This window comes from Rhinolophus sinicus, chromosome 3 (assembly GCF_057876585.1).
Source record: "Rhinolophus sinicus isolate RSI-liver-muscle chromosome 3, RSI-T2T, whole genome shotgun sequence".
Lineage (NCBI taxonomy): Eukaryota > Metazoa > Chordata > Mammalia > Chiroptera > Rhinolophidae > Rhinolophus > Rhinolophus sinicus.
Genome location: NC_142503.1, coordinates 34,777,086 through 34,797,071, shown reverse-complemented (window position 1 = coordinate 34,797,071; position 19,986 = coordinate 34,777,086). Strand labels below are relative to the sequence as shown.

The 19,986-nt window shown below is 34.7% G+C and overlaps 1 protein-coding gene across 5 annotated transcripts in view; it reads right to left on the bottom strand.

Moving 5' to 3' along the window:
• The window catches only part of DDX4 (DEAD-box helicase 4), a 51,386-nt gene extending 34,058 nt beyond the window's left edge, over positions 1-17,328 (bottom strand). For 4 of the 5 annotated variants that reach the window (XM_088796372.1, XM_088796373.1, XM_088796377.1 and 1 more), the window contains exons 1-5: positions 17,257-17,328; positions 11,832-11,892; positions 6,470-6,544; positions 3,541-3,618; positions 1,424-1,474 (exon numbers count right to left, since the gene is read on the bottom strand). In XM_088796372.1, coding sequence (XP_088652498.1) covers positions 1,424-1,474; positions 3,541-3,618; positions 6,470-6,544; positions 11,832-11,892; positions 17,257-17,328 — 337 coding nt within the window. The remainder of the gene's footprint in view (positions 1-1,423; positions 1,475-3,540; positions 3,619-6,469; positions 6,545-11,831; positions 11,893-17,256) is intronic. The other variant, XM_088796376.1, reaches the window with a different exon arrangement.
• Between the last annotated feature and the right edge of the window lie 2,658 nt (positions 17,329-19,986).

Here is a 19,986-nt window from a genome sequence, read left to right as displayed (position 1 = left end):
CATTTGTGTGCAGAGTAGAAACTATGCATTTGTGGGCAGAGTCTATCATTATATCAAAATTTGCTCCTAAGCTTGCCAACAATGTGAGAATGAAAGAATTCAATCCATGTTGTTTTTTTTCAATTTTAGGGGAACTAAGAATAAGAACAGAAAAAGTAGACTAGACCAAAGGAAAGCAAACAGAGCATTTTGGAAGAAGTTCTCTCACGTGCTGTAAGGAATTTGTGCTCAAAAGCCCTCCACCATTAAAAGAAGTCAACTGAAGGGAAAGTCTTTGATAAGTGGAAATGATCTTGAATATTAATTGATTAAAAACTAGGAAACTACGTCAAGTAGAAATAGAAATAGATAAAAATCGTGATGGTTTTTCTTCACTCAAATATCAGTTCAATGTTTTCATTCAAAGGGGATACGAGAAAAAGCAGAGAGAAGCAGGGAAACTAAGACAGACATTAGTTTGGGAGGGAACAGTCTTATTTGATATATTAAAACCCCACCTTATTCCGAAAGGGTTTTAAGGTAATCAGGTCTGGTTTAGTTTTGATTTTGAGAATCACTATTAAGAGTATAAGATCAAATCTCAAATAGTTAATGACAATAGATGGAATTTATTGTTTACCATGAATGTGTCCGATACTAAGCTTTCAACTTTTATATGCATTCTCATTTAGTCTGCCTAAGAACCCATGGAAATGGATGGTCTCCATTCTACAGAATAGGAAACCTGTAGATCCGAGAAAGTAAGCAACTTGCGCCAAATCATTCAACTAGCAGGTAGCAGAGCAGGGACATGAAACAAAGTCTGAAACTCCAAAGGGCATTATGTTATAAAGATTCTATATATCAGTGGTTACCAAACAAACAGCATCAGATTCACTAGGGAAGTTTTTTTAATACAAGTTCCAAGGCCTCACCCAAATCTACTCAATCAGGTTCTCCTGAGAAATCACTGTTAATTATTGTAGTCTATATTTTAGTAACATTATTCTCATCATTCTCTGTATTCCTCCAAACCAGAGTCTGTACTTTTTGCAGAAATGTCTTTGATTTCAGCGGTGACCTACATCCTCATTAATCTTTTTCCACTGTCAAAGATTTGAATCTGAATAGGGACCTAAATGTCCCAAACTGTATTTATACTTGGAAGTATAATTTTCATTGTTGACTTGCTCTTTCTACTATCATATTGTCCTTAAGGCAGCCAGCATTCAAAAGTTGCACCGTACAGACTATCAAAGCATGTGGCAATAGGCCAAATCAGGATACCTGAATTCTTGGTTAAGGCTTTGACTATAGCTGCTTTATAAATCTGGTTTTAGATAAATTAGAATTAGGACGGACTAAGCTACTTAATCTTAGTATCTCTTTAGCATGGACTATAGACATTAAATTATAAAAGTCACTACAAAAAAAATTGACTTACCTCTCCAGAAACCAAAGCGATCACCTTCTTCAAATTTGTTATTTGAAAAACCTATATAAAATTAAACTTGCAAATTTCTAAAAACAACAATCATCTATACCTCTGTGGTGTAAAACAAAAACAAACAAACAAAAAAACCCTAACAGGGACTACTAGTTATGAAGCTTCTTTAAAACAAGATAAACCACATACAACTTTATATATAAATACTGAATAAGAACTCATATAGGCTGTATTACAATTTATGCTTTGTATCAATTTACTAAGGTTAAAATGTCAAACAACGTTATATTACCTCAAATGTCATATATTCCTCCACACATTATTGGGCAAAATAGTCAGTATAACTACTGTATACTTTCTTTTCAAACTATGAAAACTTTTAAAATTTTATAAATTAACTCATAATTTCTTCTGCCAGAGGACGGATAACTAAATTATAATCCAATATTCAGTAATTTTTCCCTTCTCAGTAACAAGAAAATTCTGCCAATTTTTTGTTTATAAAAATTTTTTTAGGGCTAGCCCAGTGGCTCAGGTGGTTAGAGCGCCATGCAAATGCCAGCCAAGGTCACCAGTTTGATTCCCACATGGGCCAGTGAGCTGCGCCCTCTACAGCTAAGATTGTGAATAACGGCTCTCCCTGGAAGTGGGCTGCCGTGAACAGCCAGCTGGAGGTCGGCATGGGCTGCTGGGAGTGGCTGACCGATGACCAGTGACCCACGACCCGACAGGCAACCGACTGCCTCAGCCAGTGGGGAGCACTAGATTCATAATACCAGCATGGGCCAGGGAGCTTACACAACTAGACTGAGAAACAATGGCTTGAACCGGAGTTGGGGGGGGAGGAGAAAAAAGGGGGAAAAAAATTAATAAATTTTTAAATCGTTCGTCAAGCTCTGCTTTCAAAATCTCATTTAATGAAAACCTGCGTCTAGATTTATGTATCTGCGGTATGTAGACTTGCCTCTAAAATTAATTTTAAAAGCATCCATCAGTAATACTTTATAAAATTTTAAAATGTTGAGTCTTATTAAAATGATCTTTAGTGCAAAGATATTCAAGGAATAATACACCTTAAAATTAATTGTCAATATAAGATGTCTGTCAATCAGTATTTAATCCAAATTACAAAATATTAAATTAGTTTCTGTAATACAGAGACTAATCAATTACTGTTTGACAGATATTAAATTTATATACAAAATGTATATACATAAGTCACTTAACACCTCAGATTCAACCAAAATCTAATATTCTTCCAGCATAAAACTCAATGGAAATTTAATACACAATTACCATATAAAATTAAGTACCCTGTACCTTCAATATATGACTGGATGACAAAAAAGTTGTTCCTTAAGCATATATTTAATTTCAATAGATAATCTCTGCAGAAAGAATATATTATCACAAAACCTAAGGTTTGAGTTACTTTATTCATTTAAATATTGGCAATCTTTGAAGTTGGTCCAGAAGAGGATTATATTCTACTACCCTCTACAATTGCCCCCTTCCCTCCATACTCCCCAACCCAAAAAGATCAAGTGTGGGTTTTCCAAAATGTTAGGGAAAGTCTTTCACATACACACTGTTGGTCTTGAGCGTAAACTTTACTTTTGATCTAGAGTTTTTTAAGTTTTTAAGGGAAAAACTTTGATGCACAGTTTTTAAAGTTTTTAAGGAAAAACATTTAATTTCAAAGCTTCTACTGATTCTTTGCTCAAGTAAAGATGGAGACTTAAATTCACCTTTGGAAATATAAGGTGGATCTCTTGTTTGGGGGGCAGGAAAGGGAATCTTGAATACAGAAAAGAACTGGGGTCCACCTGTGGGATAAATCAATTTAAAGAGATGCTGCAGCTAGCATAGCTATTAAAAAAAAAAAAAAAAAAAAAAAAAAGCTAAAGCTAAATCAGAACAGCAGACACAACCAAAGCAGCATAAACTGCTGCTCTAAACTATGGCTAAGAAAGTGCAAGCATTCCTTTGTGATCCTCATAAATTTATGGGAAAGGCACATACTTTCTAAGTATTATAAAGGGAAATATGAACTCAAAGAGTGGCAAACTTATGGTCACTCAAGTTTTGATTGTAAGATATCATAAGCAGGTTACCTCTGTTTCCAAAATCCTTTCCAACTCCAAAACCACCCATTGTGGATGCATTCTCTCTTTTATTAGACTCGCCAGCATCTGAAAAAGTTCAGATAGAGTTAAAATTCTTTAACATATAAATTAAGCATGTCATCAAAACTACGTATTAAAGGAATCTTTGGGGGTAAGAGGACTTTCAAGGATAGGAGAGAGTAGTACAGCAACTTATAAAGATATAATATACCAACTTCTTTTTAAAAAGTTGTTAAATTATGAAATCAAGATGAACACGACTCTATTACTAGTGAAATACAGCTTTCTACTAGTTATTTTACCAGTGACCTTTAATCAGAAAATTCAACTCTCTGATTTTCTGTATATTAAACCTTACTCTGATAGAGCCAGCTACTTACACATACACTATGCCCGTGTGAAAATCACTAAGGAAAATTTTACACTCTTATCCTGTTTTTAATAAATTCAATTTATTATTTACTCATTTTTACTGTACTTAAATCACTCTTAATTTTTATACTTTTAAAATTAAAATTAGGAAGCAACTACATAATAAAGAAAAAAGCTATGAATACTACTCCTCTTCACCTTCCCTGTCCTCCCCTCCACATAGCTCCCCATATTAGCCTTCTTAGCTTTATCACTCACTACACAATTCTGAACACCAAACATTTTAATTCACACCAATTTTCCATACTCTACACAGCCTTCTAATATTTTGTCCCTCCCAATATGTTGTTCCTTCAGGGTGGCATTCCCTGCTTCCCTATTTTTCCCAGCAAAATACTTTTCATTCTTCAAAAGCCCAGTTCAAAGGCCGCCTCTTCGGTGAAGTCTTCCTTTAGTCCTCCAGTAATAATCAATTTTTCCTCCACATTCCCACAGTCAACTATCTGTATCTCCTTTTAGTAAAACTTCTTTCCACGTGTTTCTCTACCACTACATTAAGAATATTGAAGGCTGAGTTGCTATAGCAAGTAGCATGGTTATTTAAAACAAAATATTGGAGGGGGGGACAAGGGGGAAGGTGAGGGGATTCGAAAGCACAGTCAGTAACCACAAGATGGCCATGGGGATATGAAAGTCAATTGGGGAACGTAATTAATAATGTTGTAAAGATTCTGTAGGGTATCCAATGGACACTTGTCCCACTTGGGAGACCACCTCAGGGATGATGTAGATGCCTTATTACTGCCTTGTACACCTGAAGCTGAAGCTGAACAATAATGAATGCCAACTATAAATATATATATATTTATATATATATATATATATATGTATATATGTGTGTGTATATATATACACACACATATATAATTACAAGAAGTGGAGTACAACATTAGGAATAGAGACAGTGGAAATGTAATGGCTGTTACGTGATGTCAGAGGGGTAGTACATGGGGTGGGGAATTATCACTGTGTGATGGATATAAATGATAAATGTCTAACTATTACATTGTTTTGTACACCTGAAACTAATAAAAATAAATACAAAAACAAAAACTTGTAACAACAGATATCCAAAACAGTATAAACTGCCACTTTAAACTATCGCTGGGAAAAATTAAAGCATTGTCTTGTGATCCTCATAAACTGTCTTATCTAGCTCTGTAATATCCTAAAAAAGGTAGTTGAGGGACCTATGAAACTCCTAAAGCCACATGCAAAATTTTGTATGAGCGAAAAAAATTTTAATAACAAATATTGTGTATGAGTAACTATCATTATTTTCATCAGAGTCTAAAGATGTGTGTAATTCAAGAAGTTAATGCTATTTAGGCCATACTTCACAGAACATGAAAAGTTAATCAATATTATAGTCTAAGCAATTCAGAGTCAATTTCAAAAACACATTACTAGCTATGCAAGTTCTGAGAAAAAATACCATAGAGATTGAAACTAAAATGTCAGATGAATCATAAGGGGAAGAAGTTATACTCGTGAATTTCCAGGATTATATGTAGTATAAAGATAATTTTTTTAAGTATTAACATTTTACAAAGAATTCTGATCGGAAGTTTAATGTAGATTTCAACCTAAAACATATGGAATTAACAATTTGTTGTAGAATTTCAATTACGGTTTTCTCATCAAAAAAAGCTTTATTCAACAATGTTTAGAAGTCTGCATCAAAAAATATCACATAACCTATTCTAAAATAGGATTTTAAAATATATCAAAATATTAAATATTCCCTTGAGTGTAATATTAAGATATTATTTTATCTAGACATATCAATAAAGTTTTTCAAAGAATAATAGCTAATAAATTCAATGCTTGTTATGTATATTTAAAACTACCAATTAGCCCTTGCTTATGATATCACATAAAAGAAATGGTCATATGGATTTTTAAAAAAATGTAATTTGAAATTCTAATATTATCTTATTGCACTATAATAAAACACAGTGCAGAATATTTTCAGCATTTTATTATCAAATCTAAAGATGGACTGTAGGACGTTATTTTGCTGTGTCATTATCAGTCAGATCAAGAGCTGGTTGTTCTACGAGTGACAATAAAAAATTCCAAGCTTGGAAAAATAACCTCTTCATATTAATGCGATAGCAGAAATGCAAACATGAAACTTAAGAAAGGGGTCCTTCTCACCCTAAACTCTGAAGCTTTTACATTCATCCCATGACAACTACTGGAAATCAATAATCATAAACACACTAAGAAGTGGCTTTGTGAAGCAACTATCTTTAACCAACCTTCTAACCAATCTATGTAATCAAACTATTTCCTACTATCCCCAAAAAGTAAAACAGAAAAAAGAATAATGGCATTTGAAAAAATGATCAACTCATTATGTCAACAAAGTCTACTGTACACTGAGTTATAGCAGATTTAGCTTTGCATTAAACAGCCATAAAATCCTCTATTCAGTCCACTATTCAACAGTTGAAAAAATTAAGGAGACAAAGCTACTTACCTCTGTTTCCCAAACTCCTCCCAGAGGCAAATCCACTTCTCATGAAATGATCTCTTCGAGGTCCATCATCCATTTCTAAAATAAATAATATTATGAAGCAAGTCAAAATAACAAGTATTTTGGTTGTAGGCAAACTTTACGCCTTTTCAATGTGCAACTCACATAGCAAATGAGGAATTTTATATAGCAATAAGCAAGATGAATACCCTACTAGAAAAATGAGTTATGAATAAGAATAGGTAGTTCTCCAAAAAAAAAAATAAATGGTGACTATATGTCACTCATAAAAGAACTTGGAAGTCAAAAGGAGATACCTTTTTTCAACTACGTGATTGACTGGAAAACAGTTTTAAGTTTGCTAATACCAAAAAATCATCAAGGACACAGAGAAACAAGCACGATAGTACACTATATTGAAGCTATACACTGAATCACTCTTGATCCTAATTTTAAAATATATATATTTTTTGAAAGTGTACTAGTATGAAGTTCTCCTCTGGATATAATCACATGGTAACACAGTTACATAAAGATGTTTTTATCAGTATTGTTTGTAATAGCAAGAAAAACTGATCAAAGGAGAATAGGTAAACCATAGTCACCCACAGAATACTGTACACTTTCACAAAACTTACAGCATGCAACATTAAAGAAATTACATTTTTCAACAATAGATAGAATGTTTATAAAAACTAACCATGAAGGAGGCCACAATGCAAATTCAATACCAAATTCCAAAAATCAATATTATATACACAAAATTCTCAAATCACAATGCAGTCAAATGAGAGGTTATTAAACATAAAAAAACTTATTTAAAATCCTGTTACATTTGGAAATATATATTAAAAACACTTCTATACAGCCCACAGCTCAAAGAAAACAAATGACAATGGAACTTTAAAACTGCTTAAAATTGTGAGATAAAAATATTACTTATCAGTATCTAAATTTTTATACTAGAAAATAAGAACTATTAATTAGTTACTGTTCAATGAGTACAGTCAGTTATGCAAGATGAAAAGTTCTAAAGTTCTGCAGTACAACACTGTACTTGTAGTTAACCATAATACTGCACTGAACACTTAAAAGTTTAAGAGGATATATCTCACATTACGTGCTTTGTACCACAATAAGGAACAAAAATTGCCACAGGCAACTGTATACCACTAAATTTAAAACTTAAAGAAAATGAAGAGGTTCCGAGAAAATTAACTCACCAGAACTGACTCAAAAAGCAATAGAAACCAAACTGCCCTACAGAAATTGAATCCTTACGTATATCCATGCATCATGCCTAGATATAGTTTTACAGGTGAGTTCTACCAAAACTCTCAAAGAACAACTCATTCCAATGTCATACAATACAACTTTTCCAGGAACTAGGAAGAATTATTCCCTGACTCATTTTAGAAGGCCAACCTAACTTTGATGTGATAAGAACAGAAGAAAATTATAAACCTCTCTTACTCATAAGTAGATACAAAATCTCAAAAACAAATATTAGCAAACCAAACCCAATAGTAAATTGAATAGATAAAACATTACAACCAAGCTGGGTTTATTCCAGTGTGAAAGGGTACTTTAACATCGAAACATCTAAAAAAGGTAATTAACAGATTGAAAAGAGAAAACTATCTCCATAGATAAAAACGTGTATGATATAATTCAACACCACTCATGACTTAAAAACACATATTTAGCAAATTAGGAAAAGAAGGGATATTAATGGCAGCTTTGTTCATAACCACAAAAAAAAGAAACTCAAATGTGCTTCAAGAATAAAAATATGTGGTACAGTTGGACAACAAAGCATTATATATAATATATATACACATATATATTGTGTTCTATATTATACAGTATTATATATAATATATGTGGTATATTCACACACAGAATGATTATAAATGAATTTAGTGACTGGCAACATGAATAAACCTTAGAAACAATACTAAGTAAAAAATTCAAATTGCAGAACAAAGATAATAGAGTAGTCGCCTTTACCCATGGTTTCACTTTCTATGGTTCAATTACCTATGGTTATCATTATTAAATTGAAAATTCCAGAAATAAATAATTCTTAAGTTTTAAATTCTGTGCCATTCTGACTAGCATGAACTCTCACGCCATCCAGCTCTGTCCCACCCAGGACGTGAATCATCCCTTTGTCCAGAGTATCCACACTGTATATGCTCCCTGCCCACTGGTCACTTAGAGCTGTCTTGGTGATTAGATGGACTGTCACGGTATCGCAGTGCTTGTGTTCAAATAACCCTTATTTTACTAAATAATGGCCCCAAAGAGTAGTGATGCTGGCAATTCAGATATGCCAAAGAGAAGCAGTAAAGTGCTTCCTTTAAATGAAAGGTTGAAGGAGGAGGATAAAAAAATCCCTGACACTTCCCTCTCACAAATAGCTGGTCTAAAAGAAGGGGGGGGGGAGAGTTAAGGGGGAAGGTGAGGGGATTAGAAAATAGTCAGTAACCACAAGATGCCCAAGGGGTTTTGAAAATTAGTTTGGGGAATGTAATCAATACTGTTGTAAAGATTTTGTAGGGTATCCGATGGACACTTGTCCCACTTGGGAGACCACCTCAGGGATTATGTAGATGCCTGATCACTGCACTGTATACCTGAAGCTGAACAATAATGAATGCCAACTATAATTTTATATATATATATATATATATATATATATATATATATATATATGTACATACTTACAAGAAGCGGAGTACAGCATTAGGAATAGAGACAGTGGAAATGTAATGGCTGTGTGTGATGTCAAAGGGATAGTGGATGGGGGGAGGGGATTCACACAGTGTGAGGGATATAAATGACAAACGTCTAAGTATTACTTTGTCTTGTGCACCTGAAACTAATAAAAATAAATAAATAAAAACTATGCATTAAAAAAAAAAAGAATTTAAATCATTCAAAAATGGGTAATTAAGAAATCAGCCAGGGCATCACAGGATCTGTACAATAGAGGAAAGAGAGGGAGGGAAGGAAGGACAAAACAGGAAAGTGAAATAGAAAATATAATTTAAAAAACTTAAGTCCTCTAGACAAAAGACTAGATGATTTCTCTCTAGGGAAACTGCTCTCCCCAACAAAACAGCCTGGCCCTAGCCCAATCACTTGATAGTAGAGCCCGTCAGTCAACAAGCTGTGTCCATGTACATATAGTTGAGTTTCCAATCAGCATTTTAATGTTCCACTGTTAAACACAAAAAGGCAGGAGAGGATCTCCAGACTTTTGCAGACAGCACACACAGACTAAAACAAACATAGAACAAACAATGCAAAGAAACAATAAAGGGATTATTAAATTATAATAATCCTCAGAGGAAAAAATAACCCAAGAAAATTTTTCAGAAGTGAAGGATCTGAATTTCAGATTTAACAGACCCACCAAGTGTTTTGTATAATAAATAAAAAGACCCACAATCAAGATACATAAATAATAATAAAATTTTCAGAATACAGAAGACTAAGTAAGATCCTAAAAGTTTTAGATTAGAAAAATAGTCACATACAAAGGACCACGACTCAGATTAATTATCAAACTTCTCAACAGCAAGACCAGAATTTCACACACAATGAAGCAATATGAAGTTTTGGGGGGAAATTATTTCCAAACTAAAATTTTACCATTAATCAAGCATGAAGATAAAGAAATTTGTAATATCTCAAATTTATTTCCCATCTCAAGAAGCTTCAGGAAAATGGACTCCACCAAAGTAGCTTCTAAAGATTTCACCACAAAACAATGTCATACTTTAATATACGATAGACCTAAACTTTCATCTCTTTACAAAAACTGGTTTCTGACACCTCAAAGAATGAGGTTTCTCCCGATTACACAACGATCTATGCAAATAGATGAGTTAAAAAGCACAGATTATCTTTCCTATTGGTCTTTTCTGAATATTTCAAGTATACATGCGTACACACAGTTCATAAGGTAGAAGCAACAATTAGCCTTTTGCTGGGGGTTCAACAGGCAGAATTTCATCAACTTTTGCAAATCGGAATACTGCTCTATATTAAACCACTGCACTTAGATGTTTATGAAAGATAACTGTATTTTGACAACAACAAAGCATTTCTTCTAAATTTAACTTCTTTCTAGCAAGTGAATTACTCTGAACATAGGAATTAAATTTGCTTTAACCTGATGAACTCTGACTTTCAAATTCCCCTTCACATTTTAGAAATTACTTCTCCACAGGTTTTTTCACTTTAGTACAGGCTTCAAGTAAGCCAGCAGCTCCCAGAACTATAAAGTGTATCACCTCGTCCACTAATTTTTGATAGAAATGATGAAACTACCTGGTGCCACTAGCTCCCCTCGCCCTTGTACTACAGTAAGACTTAAGAGTAGTAGTTACTCAAATTCATAAAGACTCATAAGTAAAATCATAGTAACTCAAATTCACAGAAAGTAGTATCAGTTTCGGAAGACAAAAAAGTTCCAGAGGTGGATGGTGGTGATGGTTGCAACAGCAAAGTGAATGTATATATTTTCAATCCACAGTTGGCAATGTGAGGATGTGGAAGGCGGAGTACATGCATTGTTTGTTCTATGCCATTATATATAAGGGACTTGAACATCCACAGATTTTTTACCATGCAGGGGGTCAGTGCCCCTAACTCCCACCTTATTCAAGGGCCAACTAAACTATACACTTAAAAATGGTTAAAGTGGTGAATTTCATGTTACGTGTATTTTACCACAATTGAAAAAAAAAATATTGAAGACAGTAAAAACAGCATTTCAGCCTGCTTTGGACTTCAACAATATGAGACTACTGCCATGAATTTAATTTCTAGCCCAGTCCTATCACTTCCACCCAATCTTTCCACCCACATCAAGTCTATAAAATATTTAGGCAACCCAACTGGAAACAAATGGTAGAGGGAAAACAGCAGCTCTTGTATCTTGACAGTTTCTTTTATTCTCCTAGGACCTTTTCTACATTCGGTTTCGGATATCAAAGAAACTCATGGCGTCTTGATGGTATGGCAGGTTTAAACAGCTGTCACCACTATTGCTATCTGCTTCAACTTTACAGTCCAATCTCCTACTCCCTTTTGTCAGGGACCCTGACAATTCCCTAGCAGCCTGAAAGCCAAACATGCAACATCCAGATTGGACAAAGGTTTTAAGCAAACCCACAAAATCAAATAATACAGTCTATAACATTCTCCTCTCTCCCTTCCTCTAACTAGAAGTGGCCCCCATCCTAAAATATCCTAATAAGAATGAAGTCTCACTAGGAAATTTTACAAATACCTCTACAAGATGTCTACCAGTCTGCCCCTCATTCACTAGATCTTTTGCCTTAACACGTACCTGATGATGAAGTTGGAGTCCTGTTAAACGTGTCTCCATTTGCTCCAGAAAAATACCTGTCCTGTAAGAAGGAAGAAAAGATTAGTTTTCTGCTTTGAATAAGAATGTGTAATCTATTTCACAAATACTAGAAACATTTAACAACTGGGTTTTGTTCAAAACAAAACAATGGTAGACTGTGAGATTTTCTGGGTCACTGGATGTTTCTTTATAAATTATTCCAAAATTTTCACGTCAGCAATATGTGTATAGTATATCAATATATCACTTATAACAGTGATCAGCAAACTACAGCCATCAGACAAATATGGTGAGCCACCACTTTTTGTAAATAAAGTTTTATTGGAACACAACCACCCTCATTCATCTAGGTATATCTATCTATGGCTGCTTTCACACTACAATGGCAAAGCTACAATAGAGACTGTAAAGCCTAAAATATTTACTATCCAGCTTTTTACAGAAAGAGTTTTGCTGACATCTGACTTGAAAGTTTAGCCACCCAAATATCTGAACAGTATAATGAAATACTATTACATAAATAAAATCTGACCAAAGTAATACATGAATAAATCAATGCCTGCCAATACACAATACATTTATAGAGTTCAGTGTTTTACAGTATACTCGCCAATACTGTATAGAACAAAGTAGAGCATAGACAGAGCATAGTGGATAACAGTTTCTACAGTAAATATTAATGAAATTTATTTTTCAAACTTCAGTTCTGTTTATGTAAAATGAAACAAATTCATGTGTTCACATCTTTTAAAAAGGAATTCACTCTAATGTAAAGAACACCTCACTTATGCACTAAAAACATGTATCTATATATCTATTACATCTTGCAAGTGCACTACATATCCAATTAAGTGGCACACGTCAGCTATAAGGTCAGAATATTCATGGTTAATTTCAATCAAACCTGTCACTGCAATATCTGAAGACTGTCTTTGATGCTACTTTAGTCTCAAAAAAATTATTGAATATTAATGCTATGCATTACACCTGCAGTGTATAATGACTGTTGCACTCAGAAAATTCAACTTTTGATTAAACTCGTATAATCAGTAGCTTAATGTCAAGTTAATTTTGGAACCTTCTAACATTTCACAGAGTATCTCAGAGTTAAGGACAACCTGAGTAACTTTTTTCTCACTTCTAACTCCTAGGGTATGCTTATCTTCAATCCACTCCTTTATTTCCTCTCACCTAAGTTTCTTCTACTTACAGCAAAACTTTCATATAGAGCTCTGAAATTCTTGTACATGAAAATTATAACTCAGTAATTTAAGGATGAAAGGTGACCTAAAACTTACAGGTGATACCTTAATTAACTGACTGCATTAGAACAGTCACAACATTTCTTCAAATAAGTTCCTTTAAACAAACCCAAAGCTGGAGGGAATGTACCCAGGTGAGTAGTATCTTCAGGTAATAACTTATTTTCTAAAACTTCTTTCACAAAAGACACTAAATGACTTTAAAAACTACTTTTACAAAGCTTGAGAGTCTTCCAATTATTTTTCTGAATTATTAAGAACAGAAAGACAATGCATCCTTGAAATGCCTTGGGCTTGTGGTACAGTAAAATGTCCCAATTTATGATTACCATAGACATTAAAACAAACAAGAAGAGAGATCCAGTTTTCCCTAAAGTGAAATCCTAAAGACTCTTTTCTCTTTTCTAGTGGCCACAATATGTTGGGTGAGTAGAGCACAAAACAGGGCTGGTTTTATAAGTGTTGTAAAGCTGATGAAAGGTAATGAAATACTAGAGAACTGAAAACTACTATTATTAAATGATCTTCAGGCTGTGGAATTTAATATCCCACATACATGGAACTCACAAACTGCAAGGCAAATTTTGAAACAAGACATCAAATTTCTTTTCAATATAATTCATTTCATAAACATTATTTACCTTTTTCACTACCTTAAAAATAAATTAACTTCATATTCCCTTCCAGTTACTGCACCTCTTCTCTGATCCTCTTAAAACAAAATGTGTTGTCTACAATTACTGCCTGAACTTTCTCATATCCTACTTTTTCCTTCAAGCCACTCCAGTCTAGCCTCCACCCTTACCTCTATACTGAAAATGCTTTTAATAAGGAAATTATATAATAAAATTACTACTTTTGTTTCATCTGACCAGAGGCCTCAGCAGCATTTGAAATGACAGACTATTTCCTTCCTATTTACAACTTTCCTCTCTTAAGAATACACGCCCCAGGTTTACCTACTGGTCACACCCTCCTCAATCCCTTTGCCAGCTCCTCCTTCACTGGACCTCTAACGTTGGATTGCCCCAGACCTCATAGCAGAGCCCTCTAAGTTTTACATCATCGAACTTTACTCAATCTCATACCTTTAAATTCCATTGATGTACAGATAATTCCCAAATTTATATCTATAGTCCTGATCCCTCTCATAGGGAACAAATTCATATAATCTGTCATCCTAATACATTTTCATAGTCATCTCAAATTGAACACAACAAATACAGAATTCTTGATTTTTTTCCCTCCCAAACTTGTTCATCTTCCATAGATTCCCCATCTCAGTAAATGGCACCACCATCCATCTAGCTGCTTAAGTTAAAAAACCTAGCCACTGCTCTTAATTCCTCTCTTTCTCACTCCAAATCCAGTCCATCCAGTCTAATTAATTCTATGTCCATGACTATCTCCAGTTTCCTCTCCCTCCCCCTTTTTCCCTTTCCTTCTCTAACTTCATTTTCAATGTCCTGTTACAACCACCATACTCATCCATTCCAGCAAAACTTGAATGCAATGTATTCAAGTTTTGCTGGAATGGATGAGTATATGCCTAAGCACTGAGATTTCTGGACGACAAAATTGTTAGATTATCAAATTTTCCTTCACCTCAGGTCTTTCACTGTTCTATCCCCAGGTGGTACACTCACTTTAAAATCTAGAATTGGGAAATTCTAAGAACTACCAGAACAGTAGACAGTATTCAAAATTATGTAAGCACGTGTCAACATTAAATCTCCAAGTAAGATCCTGAGAAGCATTCAGCAAAAGCTGATCACAGATATTGTCTAAGATGATACCAATCCAAGATGGTCTCAGAGACACTATAAACTTAACAAAAGGGAAGCCCAACTGTCTCTAGAAATAGAAATTCAGTTAGAAAAAACAATCAAAATAGTGCCTTTAATAGAAACTAGGCTGAATAAAAGACCTCAGATTTCTCCTACATAAAAATGTCATGAAAAAAGGTCACATATTCATCCTTAGTTTCTGCACTTTTTATTTAACCAAGGCAGGCAACAAATTGCATCATGTTCCTTTAAGTAAAATAGATCAAATAATTATTGCGAAACCCGCACCAGGTGTTAAATTTGCAGACAAATGCAAAAATTTTACTACAAATTGACTCCATAAAAATATGTATCAAGAGTCATAAATTAGAATTGTTAACAAAAATTATATTCAAGTTAGTATTCCCAGTATCAAGAAACAAGGTACTTTACTGAATAGCACAAAAATTCTAAAAAAGTACATTTGAAAGATATGATAGTCAGCAATACTCAATTCAGACACCCTACGCAATATAGATGCACAATATGCTACAGTTCAATATAGTGTTTAAAGAAACTTAATGAAGACAAAATCTCAGACTGAAAAATAAAAATTACACAGGTGACTATTAAAGACCACTGGAAGAAAGTCTGTATCTATGAATTAAACTTTATATTATAACAAATCTATTGAGAACCAGGGAAGAAAAGAACCATAAAATATCCTTTGACCAAGTAATTCCATTTTTGAAAAAAATACTCCCAAATTAAAACAAAGAAAAAGTTGTACATAGTCATGACAATATTACAGTGAAAAGCTAACACTATCTTAAATTCACACCAACAGAAACTCAGTTATATTATGGTAGATCCTTTCCATGAAATATTACGTAACCACAAGAAATTATTTTTAGGAAATTAGTAACATAGAATAGTGAAAAAAAATAGTGAAAAAGCTGGAATCAAAAATTATAATTGTAAGTGTACTGTCATTACAATCTATGTGAAAACATATTTGGAAAAAACAGAAAAACATTTACTAAACATTTAATGGGAGTGCTTAAGTTCCAAAACAAGAAATATGATAAATTCAGATTAATATCTAGGGTTATTTTAATATAAAATTTATATACAGACCAAATCCAGTGAAAACAAAGGATTCCATATTTTACATTTTTGTGTGAAATAAGAACTTCCACTATATCACTTGAAATCAAAATGCGTTAGAATTAACTAACAAACTCAAACTGGAAATTCGAAAAATCAACTTTTGGAGACATTTTCAAGTAGATAACAATTTTGCAAAAATAATCCTTTAAAATATGTCATCTTCTAAAGTACCATCTGCTAATCTTTTTTTTTTTTTTTTAGTTTCATGTGCACAAAACAAAGCAATACTTAGAAGTTTATCATTTATATCCCTCACACTGTGTCAAACCCACTCCCCCCATCCAGTATATCTCTGACATCACACAGAGCCATTACATTTCCACTGTCTCTATTCCTAATGCTGTACTCCGCTTCTTGTAAGTGTGTGTGTGTATGTGTGTGTGTATGTGTGTGTGTGTATATATATAAACTTGTAGTTGACATTCATTATTGTTCAGCTTCAGCTTCAGGTGTACAGTGCAGTGATCAAGCATCTACATCTTCCCTGAGGTGGTCTCCCTAATGCTAATCTTTTTAAGACGTTTTTTCAAGTCAGAACTGAAACCCAAAAAAAACGTCTCCAGGACCCTTCTTCTGAATTACAATGTAACCCCCCCAAATGCCATTATGGAAAAAGATCTGATGATTTGTATATTTAAAGATCAGACTGATGATACCATCTAAATCAACCTAACATATTTATCTTGAGAGTCCTCCTTGTATAAAACCAATTTCCAGAATTCAAAATATCACCTAAAACCAAAGTATATTTTTCAATTTTTTATATGTGTGTCTCAGAGACATTTGGACAAACTTGTTTTCACCCACCATATGTCCTAAATCATTGAGATTTACATTAAGTTGTTAATAATACTATTATATGTATGTTAGATTTTAATACATATTTCAGATTTTAATTATCAAATTGCCTCAGACGAATTTATTCTATTTGCGGCTTAGCGTGCTTCCTCCTTATTCCCTATCAGAAAGTTAACAACAGTCACATGGAGATAAGCACAGCATACTGAAACAGACTGTAATTTAAAACTTTCCCATCCACCACTAGATTGAAAACAAGGACTTGACTTGGAGCTGATGGGTCCTGGAAAAACACACTGTTCCCCAATAAAAATTGGGAAAAAAACAAAACAACTTTCCCACCACAGCGCTTCTCAACTTTGATAAAATCTGTAGCATTTAATAACCGCAAACTTAAACTTTTACTACCTTCTCAAATACAGGAACGTAGGAAGACACATGAGGTTTGATTATTTCTGCTTCCCAATCTTCATCTCCCATGCTGGGTTCCAGTTCTATTTTTATAAAAATACAAACATACATATTTGGCCTCAATTAGATCAGAACTGTATCTTTAAAAAGCATAAACCATCGTTTCACATACACTTCCTGAAACTACTCAACTAGGTGCTGATCTTCCTGCAAAAGTTTTTGTAAAACGGGGAATTAAGTTTTATTTTTTATGTAGAGATGGCATTCATATGCATCTTTTTTATCTTTAAAAATTAGTGGAACCACTTACCTAATTACTCTTAACAATCACCATGTTTGCCCTAAAATCTGTTCACAGAATTTACCTTCTCCTTGGAAGGGTCCCCAAATGGCTCATTAGATATCAAGGGGATGGGAAATTTCCTGATACTATTCAAGGTTTCTGCCTTCAAAAGTATTTAAGATGTTTGGTTTGGGGTTTCTTAAATAATTTCTTGCAGGGAGAGGGTGCCGGGAACTGAGGCCTTGAAGTTTGACGGGAAGGGGAGAAGGGTTAGGCAGACCAAATCCCTCCAGCAAAGGTCAACTAATTTCACCGAGTGTTTGTACACAAACAGTACTCCAGTTTTCCTTGCAGGAAAAGAGCTGCGCAGGGCGTGGGCTAAAAAAGGTCCTGAGCCTCCTCTGCAGGCCTTGAGCCCAGCCCAGACTTCAAGCATCCACAGGGCTTTATGACTTTCCGGCAGGAAACGGAAAGGCCCCAAGGGACGACTTCAAACCACCACCCCGCTCGACCCTTCATTTCTTCATCTGGCCCAAAGTCCCGCTACTGGGAAGCCCAAAAGGTCAGGTTGAGACCCATGCCGCGAGAAAAGCCACCTGCCCACTCACCTCTCCGCCGCCTGCTCTCTCAGGTCTTCGCAGGCCCGGACGCCGCTTAAACGGCTGCACGTGCAGGACGCTGCTCCACCAACAAATGGCACCTGGAAACGAGCCAATCAGTACTCAAGAAACGAGCCAATCAGTGCTCAGGAAACAAGCCAATCAGTGCCCAGGAAACGAGCCAATCAGTGCTCAGAAAGCCAGCGTCGTCCCACCCCCATTTCCAGCCGTGCACTCCCTACTTGCTCGCATTCAAGGCCGCGGTGGCCCCACCCACAGTTCTATTCACAGAGTGGCCCGTTGGACCTGTGGGTACAAGAGGGGTGTGTGCCACTTGTCTCTAGATTCTTGAGTGGGGTCCTCAATCCGGAGAGGCTCTAGATTTTCCCTATGCAAGCACTGCAAGCCAGAGATGGCCACCTCCCTTTTTCTAGCACCAGAAATAAAAGGGAAAAGGGGTAATGCTCTCAATCTTACTCCTTTAGCTTTCTCTACCCCTTTTCCTACTGAGGCCCCTGGCAGTTGGTCCTTCTGGTTATTTCTGAGGCGCTTCCTTCCCATCCGGGGATTTCTGGTGCCTGATGGTGAGGCAAAGACCGATGGAAGTGGTATATTTCCTTTTCTTCCCAATGAGGGCATGAATGAGACCCTTGGTACCCCAGGAAGTTGTAAAGAAAGTTAGCCTATTGTATAGAGTTGGGGTCCAACTCTTTGGAAAGGAGAAGCCCTCTGATACAGAAGGAAGAAGGAAATTGTGCTGGCGTAGGTTGTACATCAAGGCTTGGATCTGTGATCCACCTGACACTATGGAGTACTGGTCGTTTCGGTACTTCATGACCTCATCAATCAGATACTCTTGTTCTGCTCCACAAAAAGTAGATGAAATCCCGTAGTATTTTCCCATCCCTGTAAAAAGTGTAACAATGGACTGCTTGCAAAGTGTAACTTTTATTTTTGGTTTTATTTCAATCATTTTCCATTCTCTGAATCTTTGAAGAAATTCCTGAATATTTCATTGAGAAATATAAATCCCAACATAGTCTCACACTCAGAGGATGAGAAATTTTACAGGTCCTTCTGACTTCATATTTTTCATCTCTAGAACCACCATTATTGGTTCTGTCTCTTCCTCCAAGAATATGTCAGGATATATCTAATTAGCACTAAACTTGGTAAGACTATACTCAAAGTGAATTGTTTTTAAAAGATAGTATTTAACAAAGGTCAAACCAGAATATATTTTAACATAACTCTCATTTTTAATAATTTCTGTTTTTAAACCAAATTTTCACATCATCCTTGAAGTGGCTAGTACCTTAAATCACTGTATATGTGTGGAAGAGAGCCACCAATACTCCTGGTACTCTGAATTTCTATGCAGGATCCTCTGAGGTATTTTACTTCATTTTGAATTGAATGTTGTCCTTTCAAAATGTTTTATGTAATGGGAAAATATTAAGTGAAAAGAGCAAGATATGAAGAGCAACATACCCAACTAGTTGTTTATTTTAAGTATGGAAAACTTGGAGATATTTTCTAAAACAAACATTTTTTAAGCACTTAGTAAACATTCTCTGCTATTCACTCTTGGAAAGAACAGATTTTTGTTGCTTTCAGGTATTACAATGAAATGGTTCTTTATGAAACAATATATATAACTTTTAAGAGTTAAGAAAAAAATGAATTCTGATGAGAACTAAAGTTTAATATTGAGGAAAGGAAAGGTAAATAATGGATAAAAAAATATCATTCAAAACTTGAACATAAACAGTGAAAAAGACAAACAGTTCAGTAAACACTTGCTCCTTGATGTGTGTCCCAAGAAAGTAAAGCCAGTATATTCTA